Genomic DNA, 9,994 nt, shown 5'->3' on the forward strand with positions numbered 1-9,994 from the left:
TGAAAGTTTTAATAAGGAACCACTATTTACATAATCCCACAGTATCTCCCCAGAACATACTTATTAATTACAAAGGGAAAAATAGGAATTTACAGCAGAGAAATGGTTCTCACAGTATAGTCTGGGGGTTCCTGGAGGTCCCTATGGAATATTCCAAAGGCTACATGATGTGTGATGTTGTAACAGGCTGAATGCTGAAGCCTATATGAGAACCTGTAGTTTTCCATTAAGTACACATTAAAAAGATTTGCAAGAATGTAAAACGATGCCATTCTTCTCATGAAATTTCTTTGTTTTGGAAAACGTAGTAACTTTTCATAAAAATATGTTAACACATAAAGGGTTTATTATTGTTCTTTTTGGTATCAGCTTTATTGAGGTATAATTAAAGTATCACATAACTCACCTATTTAAAGTGTACAATTCAATGGGTTTTGGTACATTCACAGAGATGTGCAAACATCATCACAATCAGTTTTAGAACATTTTCACCACTCCGAAAAGAAACCTTTAGCCACCACTCCCAAGTACCCCCTCCCCAATCAACTATTAATCTACTTTCGGTCTCTATGGATTTGCCTGTTGTGGATATTTCATATAAATGGAATCATACAATAGGTGGTCTTTTGTGTCTGGCTTCTTTCACTTAGCATAGGGTTTTCAAAGTTCGTCCATGTTATAGCAGGTAGAAGTACCTTCCTTTTTATGGCCAAATAATACTGCAGTGTATGGATATACCACAATTTGTTTATCTATATATATCTATTGATGACCAATTGGGTTATTTCCACTTTTTGGCTACTGAATGATGAGTGAATAATTCTGCTATGAACATTTATGTATAAATTTCTGTGTGGACATATGTTTTCAATTCTTTGCAGTATACACCTAGGAGTGGAATTGCTAGGTGGTATGGTAACTCTATGTTTAGCCATTTGAGGAACTGCCAGACTGCTTTCCACAGGGTCTGCTCCATTTTACAGGCCCCCAGCAGTGTGTGAGGGTTCCAATTTCTCCACGTCTTTATCAACACTTGTTTTTTATCTGTCTTTCTGATTAGAGCCTTGCTAGTGGATATGAAGTGGCATTTCATTGTGGTTTTGATTTGTGTTTCCCTGATGGCTAATGATGTTGAGCCTTTTCTCTTGTGCTTATTTGCCATTTGTAACTCTTCTTTGGAGAAATGTCTAGTCAGATCCTTTGCCCATTTTAAAATTGGGTTGTCATTTTATTGTTGAGCATAAAAGTTCTTTATATATTCCAGCTATAAGTCCTTTATTAGATATATGATCTGCAAAAACTTTCCCTTATTCTGTGGGTTGTCTTTTCACTTTATTGCCCCTGGTTGAAATGGTGTCCTTTGAAGCATAAAAGTTCTTAATTTTAATGATACACAATTTATCTGTTTTTTTCTCCCCCCCCCCTTTTTTTTTTTTAACTTTTCATTGTTCTCCCAAAGCTCCCCAGTACATAGTTGTGTATTTTTAGTTGTGGGTCCTTGTAGTTGTGGCATGTGGGAAGCCACCTCAGCATGGCCTGTTGAGCAGTGCCATGTCCGCGCCCAGGATTCAAACCAGCGAAACCCTGGGCCGCCGAAGCAGAGCACGTGAACTTAACCACTCGGCCACAGGGCTGGCCCCTGTTTTATTCTTTTGTTCCTTATACTTGTGATGTCATATCTAAGAACTCACTGCCTAATCCAAGTTCACGAAGATTTACCCCTACGAATTCTAAGAGTTTTATAGTCGCACTCTTACATTTGAGTGTTACACCCATTTTGAGTTATTTTTTTGTATATGGTGTGAAGTAGGGCTCCAACTTCATTCTGCTGCATGTGGATATCCTAGCTGTCCCAGCACCTTTTGTTGAAAAGACTATTCTTTCCCCCATTTAATTATTTGGCACTGTGTCGAAAAGTAATTGACCATCATAGTCAGGGTTTATTTCTGGAATCTCAGTTCTATTCCATTTGTCTATGAATATGCCTATGCCAGGACCACACTGTCTTGATTGCAGTTGCTTTGTAGTAAGTTTTGAAATCAGAGAGTGTGTGTTCTCCAACTTTGTTCATTTTCAGGATGGTTTTGGCTGTTCTGGGTCCCTTGAATTTCCAGTTGTCATCTTTCTTGTCAATCTTTTCAAAAATGAACCTCTATTTTAAATTTTACATCATTAAGAACACACTCCATAGCAATATTTCCATGTATCCCTGCTTTTCCCACCTAACTCTATACTGTAAACATCCCTCTATATTATAAGCTTATTTTACATATGACTAGCTACATAACTTAGTTATTTTCCTATTGGACACTGTTTCTAAATTCTGTTGTTATAAATATTACTGCTGTGGCTGGCTTCATTCCTGACAATTGGGGAATCTGGGTGAAGAGTATATGGCAATGCTTTGTAGTTCTGGCAACTTTTCTGTAGGTGTGAAATTATGTTAAAATCAAAAGTCAGACAAACAAAACAATCTGCTCACCCTTTGTCATGGGGGGGGGGGAGCGTCTTTTTCTTATTGGTCCAGCCCTCACCCATTGTCCAGCCCTCGCCCACTGGTCCCCCCCTCGCCCATTGGTCCAGCCGCTACTCACAGCTCACAGCCTCTGGACACCTGTCATCCTCTCTCCACCCTGTGCGATGGGATCCAAGATTGCTCCAGCGCGGGGAGCCGCGGGCCAGGGCGCTGTTTTCTGGAACAGTTGGCAGGTGGGGGCTGGAGAGGCCCCAGTATCATCCGAGCTGGCCCCTCAGCGGCCCCAGACTCGGGGAAGCCCCGCCTCCCCTGCCACTCCGCGCCCCAGGCCCTCTGCTCACCGCGAGCCCCGCCCCTAGCCCGGCTGGGTCCCCGCCCTCTGCCGGCTCCACTTCGCCGGGCCGGAGCCCCCAGCCCTCGGCTGCGCGTCCTCAGCGTTTGCACAGTGAAGATGCTGCTCCTCTCTAGAAAACTCCACGCTCCCCCTACACCCCCTGCCCTCCGCCTTCCTCCACTCGCTCTAGAGCTGCTGCTGGAAGTGCCCCCGGGGCTCTGGGCAGGTCCACGTCCAGGTCCCATGGGGCGCGCCTACCCTGGGCCTTGGGCATTTCCTGCACCCTCCACATCCTCTGTCGAAGCCCTTCCTTTCCCATCCTTGGCGTCTTCCTCTCACAGCTATGCTCAGCCAGCCTCTGACTCCTCCGCGCTCGACGGGCGTCCCCGCATCTCTGCCCTCTTCGTCCTGTATCCCCTCCACACCCCTCACCTCTCCTCCCGCTCCCCCTCCCTGTTCTCCACACTGGGACGCAAACCGACAAACACCTCTGCCCTGGTGTTGCTGAGCTCAAGTTGGGGCGGGGGCACGAGAAGCGATAGGCGTAAACAATGAGTCCCGTGATCTATCAGAAGCTGGTACATGCTGTGGGGAAACAAGACAGGGCGGAGGAGGGGCTGCCACACGCGTCGGAGCTCGTGTCAGGATGGCGAAGAGTAAGGATCTCCCTCGCATCTCCGCGGAGCTGGCCGTCGGTGGGTTATTACTGAGGAGACTTCCCTCGCCCAATCGCCCGCCCTCACCCCTGCAGGGGGCACCTTAGAGCCGGTGCCTTGTCCTTAAAGGGCCTAGATGGGCGTCCTGGGTCCGCAGCGCAGGACACCCTGAGACAGGTCACCGCGGGGGCATCGGGGAGGCATCCCGACGCCGCGGGCTCCGCGCGCGCCCCCTCCTGGCCGCCAGGAGCATCGGCCAGCCGCGGTCGCCGCTGGGGGTGGGGGGTGGGGGGCAGGTACCTGGGGTCTCCAAGCTCACCAGGAAAAGTGCAACCCCAGGAGAAAACACGCGGAGGTTGTGCTCACACTAGCGAAGTGGAGGGTGCCATTATTATTATTTTCTCTTTTAATGATAGTACCGGGTGTTGGCAAGGATGCCCGAGAGCCCGGCATTCACAGGCCGTGCCGGGGAGGTGGGGGTGAGCGACGACGGACGGACAGACGGGGGACGGGGAACACGGACAGTTGCTGCAGGCCTTTGAGCAGAGCTCACTTCTAGAGTTTTGTCCTCAGAAAACACGAGGCCATTTCAAGGATTAACAACCTGGAAATAGCTGGGATACGTCCAACCATCAGAAGTGCTGGACAAACGATCACCCATCCGCATAGAGGGACATTATACAGCCAGAAAAACGGATGTCGGAGAGACATTTGTTACGTCAAGAAAAAATATGAGCTGTATCATCCCAGTTTTCTGAATATAAAAAATATGTATCATGGACTTGTCTGTAGATGGTGAAATTACTGGAGTGATCTATAATATCTTTTCATAATCAGTATTTTCTATTTTTTTTTTTTTGAGGAAAATTAGCCCTGAGCTAACATCTGCTGCCAATCCTCCTCTTTTTGCTGAGGAAGACCAGCCCTGAGCTAACATCCGTGCCCATCTTCCACTACTTTCTATGTGGGACGCCTGCCACAGCATGGCTTGACAAGCAGTGCCATGTCCCACCCAGGATCGGAATCCGCAAACCCTGGGCCACCAAAGCGGAACGTGTGCACTTAATGGCTGTGCCACCGGGCCGATCCTAGTATTTTCTTTTTAATGACCTTGATTTCCTTTTCTAGCTTGAAGGAAATACCAATAAAAGTTATTTTTTTTAAAAAGAAATGTATAGTCATCCTATTTACTTTTTATCCCCATCATAGTTAATGCTTCCACTCACCCGCTCACAGAGTGCAGAGACCCAAAGGCAGCATCTGTGTGCGACCTCTGAGGAATTTTCTGCTCCGTTAACACTTGTGGGAACCACTTTCTTCACGGGAACACGTGGGTCCAGTAAATGCCAACTGTGTGAAACCAGAACGGGTCGATTTCCCCTGTCCCCTTTTCCTCCTGGATTCCCCTCCTGCTGGGTGGCACTGTCACCCCCAGCTGGGCAGGCCAGTCTTCTCTCCCTCGTACCCTGTCCCCCAAATGAGACACCTGTCACCGAGCCCATCTCAGCCTTCTTCTAGCATCTCCCACCTCCCCTCCCCGTCCTCTCACCCAAGGCTGCAGCAGTGTCCTCACCGGCACAGCAGCTCCACTGTGGACCCCTCCAGTCTGTTCTCCTCACGGCACTGGGGAGAGTTTGGCAAAAACGATGCTGACCATATCCCTCCTCTGCATAAATTCTTCCCCAGCCTCTCACTACCCATGCTGGCCTCCAGGCCCTGGGCCACCGGCCTCTGCCCACCATTCCTGCCCAATGGCCTTCCTGCCCTGCCCTCTCCGGGTCCGAGGCTCCCTCCTCCCAGGCCCACCCTCCTCACCCTTCAGCTCCTCCACGGGGCTTCCTCAGGCTGCCCTCCCTGAGCCCCACTGCGTCAGGTCCCTGTCATATGCCTAGAGGCACCCGGGCTTCTCCTGGGCACCCCCCAGCCCGTTCTCGTGGATGCATCAATCAGGAATTTCCGTGTTTCCTGTCCAGCTCTGGGAGGCCGGGGCTGGGACCCATTTACCACCAGATCCCGGGCACCCTGCTCTGGCCAGACAGTGAAGTCCCCAGGAAGTGAAGGGGCAAGAAGGTGGCAGGAGAGAGAGAGGAGGGAGACTCTAGCTGAGGGCTACGCAGTGTCTCCCGCAGTGCTCCTTCAACTTCCATGTGAGTCTGAAATGTTTCAAAATAAAAAAAGAAGAAAACCCTGACGCCACCACACTCAGTGTGCGAGCTCCCAGCTGGACATGGCAGTGGCTTCCCGCCCCAAGGTACTGACCACCCGCCAGGCAGATGACCAGCACCACCAGCCACTCAGGGCCCAGGAGGGAGGTGTGCCCTTGCTGCACCCACACACAGACTCCAGGGGCCACCAAGTCAACCAGACCCCCTACTGGGGACCCCTGAGTGTCCCCCCCAGCCCAAGGCTTCCCTGGCAGCGCAGGAGGGGCCAGTGGGGCCACACCAAAGCACAGGGGAGTGGACACCCGCTGGCGATCCTGCTCCCCGGTGGGCTGGGGGTCAACTGGGGACTGCCGGGACTCCAGGCCTAGTGGCTCCTTGCTGCCCCTCTCCTCACCTCCTCCTCTTCACACCTGCTTCCCTCGGTGGCCCTCCACCACCAAATGTCCACCCTGAGCACCTCCTCAGGTGTCCTTGTCACCTGATGAAACCAGCCCGAGAGGACGACTCAGAACTCAGGGAAGGAGAAGCCTGGTGAGAGCGGGAAGCTATTTAAACATAGAATTCAGACAAAAGAACTTTTCAAATTATGGTTACGGAATATAAATATTACAAACAATCACACTGTAAAAATGACAGCAAAACGGAGAGTTGGGAGAGAAAACTGCTGAGGGACCCGCTTCCCTAAGAGGGAGTCAATAGGTACTAATTAAATTTGGAAAATGTTGTTTAAAAACATAAGGCCTCTAAACTCCACATTTAAAATATAATCCATTTCCTCTCACCCAGTGGCAGTTTTCAAAGAATGAGGATCCCCTGGGGAAGCTACAGGAGGGGAGCTTTTCCCCTCCAGACCTCAGGGGCCCTGCCTCCCTGAAGGAAGGGAACTGTGTGTTTCCTGTCTCCTCCCCCAGCAGGGGGGCCTGGGGAGGGGCTCGTCCCAGGAAATCTCCCTCAGCCCCCAAACCACCCAGAAGGAACATGATGGGGCACCACACACTTGTGTTGGGGCCCACCCCCTCCTCAGCAGAACCCGGGGCTGTCATGAACGGGAGGGCCCTGTGGAGGGGGTGCCTCAGTCTGTGTGGCTGCCTGGAGGAGGTGAGCCTCCAGAGGGTCCAGCAGGAGCTGCCAGGAGCATCCTGGGGACTGGCTGGGACTGGTGACCCGGGGGCTCAGGGCTGGAGGTCCCACCACCCCCTTTTAGGCCAAGGCAGCAGGAAGAGGATGCCTCAGAGACCCCACCAGGTCTCTGGCCCAGTAGCTGGCTTTCCAGGCTGAGGGGGCCCCGGGGTGTGAGGCCCTGGGAGACAGAGGCCCCAGAGAGCACCTGGAGTCTGAGAGATGGGGCCCAGGCCGCTGGCAGCTCTGGGGAAAGGCTGGATGGGGGCAGGTATGTGTGGAGAGGCCCCTGGGGGATGGGGCTGGGGCTGGGCCTCAAAGGACCCAGAATCATGGAATTCTTAAAACCTGTCCATGATGGGGTCTAGTGTACAGCTTCTTTATTCTCTTTCCTGAATTTTTTTTTCTGCTTACAAAAGAAACTTATGCTTGATCTGAAAAAAATGACACAATGTTAAGAGTGAAAACCAGTCACAGCTGGTCCCAGGGAGAAGTCACAGCCAAGTTCACTGGCCCAGCAAGGCCCCACCGCCGTGGTCAGGGTTACAGGGACTTGCTGGGCATGCTGGGGCACACGGTGGGCTCCTTGGCACCTGGTGAGGGACTGCGGGCAGGCCGCCCTGCCAATCTTCCGGCTTCTTTTCCATCTGGAAGAGAAGGGGGCGGGTCACAGTGGTGTCAGAGGAAAAGAGGGAGTGGGGGGCACCTGGAGGGGTGGGCTCTAGAGCTCTCAGCTGCCATGGGATGTTCTGGAGCGCCACTGATTGACTTAAAGAAGTAATTGCAGGCTCTAAAGATACATTCCCAAAGGCCACCAGCCCAGGGACACAGAGGCATTAATGTCATTTCCAGGAAACTTTGGGCCAGACCTGGGTTGAGCACTAGGCAGTGCTGTTATCCACCTTGGCCGGGTATGGGGCTAGAGGTGGAGAAGTCTGTGGACCAGGTATAGAGGTAAAGATGGGGTGGCAGGTTGAGGGGGTTGTTGACTGCCCAAGAGCATCTGCCTAGGGCAGCCCATGGGGCTGAGACGTAGCCCTTGCCCTGCTCTCCACCTCTGCAACTGAGGAAGGGTGGCTTTGTTCTAGTTCTCACAACGGAGCTGTGTGGTGTGCGGTCACTGTGGCCCCAGAGCCTGGGCAGATCCTAGCAGCAAGCAGAGGTCTCTGACGGGATGAAGGACCCTGGAGACGGCCGACCCACCGGGCTCAGCGGGAAGGATGGGCTCTGAGCCAGATGTCCATCTACCCTCTGCAGCGACCAGCTGGTGACCTCAGGGAAGTGACGTGGCCCCTCGGAGCCCTGCCTCCCCAGAGGTGATGCGGATGGCACCCTCCACCCCCTGGGCTGGCGGGAAGAAGCAGTGGACACGTGGAGGCACCTAGGGCACGACTGGCCGGCGGCAGTGCTCACAGGGGGTCCAGGCACACTGTAGAGGGGCCTCAGGCTCTGGGGAGACAGGGTCCTCTGACTCCCTGAGTACAGCTCCCATCCAGCAAGTGATGCAGGCTGAGGGGTCCCTCAGTTCCCGAGAGCTCCAGGCCTGTGGCTGAGGATCCCCCATCTCACGTGCTCTGGGGTCCAGCCCAGAGGGAAGCAGTGGGGCTCGCAATCCTACAGCTTCAGGCCACTCACCCCTAAGTTTCAGTTAATGAGGTGGGGTCCCCTGCACTGCCCAGCTGACAGAAGCCAAGAGCCCAGTCCCTTTCCTGGGACTGGCTGCCAGGCTGAGTGCCCTGGCTGACTCCAAGGGGCCACCTATTCACAGGCAGCAAAGACAGGCCAACCACTGTGGCTTTTATTGTCCCTATCTTCTCAGGGCATGGGAGACCCCACTTTCAGGTAGGAAGAAACCGCAGTTCATCTCCCTCCTAGACATTGCGCATCCCTCCCCCTGGGCATCCCTCAGGGTTCTACCCCCAAAGACATATCCATGTTCCAATGTCCCCGGCACCAAGCAGTAGAGGGTCTGCTTGGGGCCTCAAATAGCCTCTGGCACAGAAACCTACACACAGGAACCCCCCAGGCACATAAATACATAAGAGCAGACGGGGACAGAAATTGACCCAGGGACACAGACACACAAAGACCCACACAAAGGGAGCTAGACTCACTCCACTATGCAAATACAGACAGAACCTCAGACGAACACACATGCACAGAGGCCTACGACATGCAAAACTTACACCGAGATGCGGTGTAGACAGAACACAGAAACGTTCATGGCACACGTACTCTCTCCAGAGCCAGCCTAGCCTGTCTGTCCCCTGGCTGCCCCTGTGTCAGGGGACTTCTGGCCCCAGGGACAGCTTGCTCCCAGCCCTGCTCGCTGAGACCGGGGCCTCACCTGTGTCCAGTTTGCTGCGTTTCTGCTCCGGCTCCTGGGGAGCTGCCTCAATGGCTCGCTGAGCCTCGGGGTGGATCTTGAGGAGGGCCTTGGCAAGGGTGGCGGGGCCGGGCACCCCCAGGGACATGATACAGTGCACCCCTTTACGCTTGGCACCGGCCACCTTGGCACTGTCTTTGGAGGCTGTCAGCAGGACCAGTTTGGAGAACTTCCTGGGCTTCTTGGGAGCTGCAGGGACGACATCGGTGCCTGGGGATGGCTCCTGGCTGGCCTTCACGCTCTCAGCCTCCTGCTCGCTGGGCTCAGGCAGGGGCATTCCGGGACCGACGGCCTGTCCCCCAGGCCACACTCAGGCCCCAGCAGATGGATGTCTCTCCTCCTCCCTGGCAAGGAAGCTGGGAGTCCAGGGGCTCCGCCCTAAGGGAAGAGGCAGAATCCCGTCAGGGGAGGCACCCTGGGCCTGGGACTCAGGAAAACGGATCCAGGCTGGAGGTCAGGGCACATGGGGCTGCTTGGGGCCGGGGCTGCGAGGTGGGGAAGGACCTGAAGGGAGCCAGAGACCCCTGGGCCAGGGCCTCTGCTGGGCCACTTCCTCTCTGGGCCCACAAGGGGACACGCCCCCGCCCCATCCAAACCTCACTTTCCTGAATGTAAAGCTTGCAAACCACAGGGCTCTCAGGGGCGTGGAGGGTACCGAGGTGCTGCTAACAGTGACTCTGAATTGAGGCCCGCAGGTGCTGAGCACGGGGTGCAGCGTTTGCACAGGATTTTCCATTTCACCTTCAGCCCCATAGTATGAAAGCTCATCATTCTTATTGCCCCAGGTTGCAGGTGAGGATGCTGAGGCACAGCGGGGCCACCCACACAGCCATGGAGCACGGAGCTGGGAGGCCAGTC

General features: G+C 53.8%; 1 protein-coding gene across 1 annotated transcript; it reads right to left on the reverse strand.

Moving 5' to 3' along the window:
• Positions 1–6,229: 6,229 nt before the first annotated feature.
• On the reverse strand, positions 6,230–9,534 carry LOC124233026 (FLYWCH family member 2-like). Its single transcript, XM_046650014.1, has 2 exons — positions 9,098–9,534; positions 6,230–7,397 (listed from the first exon to the last, which is right to left on the reverse strand). The coding sequence occupies exons 1-2, from the start codon at positions 9,411–9,413 to the stop codon at positions 7,294–7,296; spliced, it is 420 nt and encodes a 139-aa protein (XP_046505970.1). The 5' UTR covers positions 9,414–9,534; the 3' UTR covers positions 6,230–7,293.
• Between the last annotated feature and the right edge of the window lie 460 nt (positions 9,535–9,994).

The sequence above is a fragment of the Equus quagga genome, unplaced genomic scaffold (assembly GCF_021613505.1).
Source record: "Equus quagga isolate Etosha38 unplaced genomic scaffold, UCLA_HA_Equagga_1.0 151223_RagTag, whole genome shotgun sequence".
In the NCBI taxonomy this organism is placed as follows: domain Eukaryota; kingdom Metazoa; phylum Chordata; class Mammalia; order Perissodactyla; family Equidae; genus Equus; species Equus quagga.

What these genes read in the sequence shown, in the direction of transcription:
- LOC124233026 (XM_046650014.1), bottom strand. Translation starts at nt 9,413, where the DNA reads ATGCCCCTGCCTGAGCCCAGCGAGCAGGAGGCTGAGAGCGTGAAGGCC. An exon ending in ACGCAGCAAACTGGACACAG is followed by an intron (nt 7,398 to 9,097) that starts GTGAGGCCCCGG and finishes CTTCTCTTCCAG; the next exon opens with ATGGAAAAGAAGCCGGAAGA.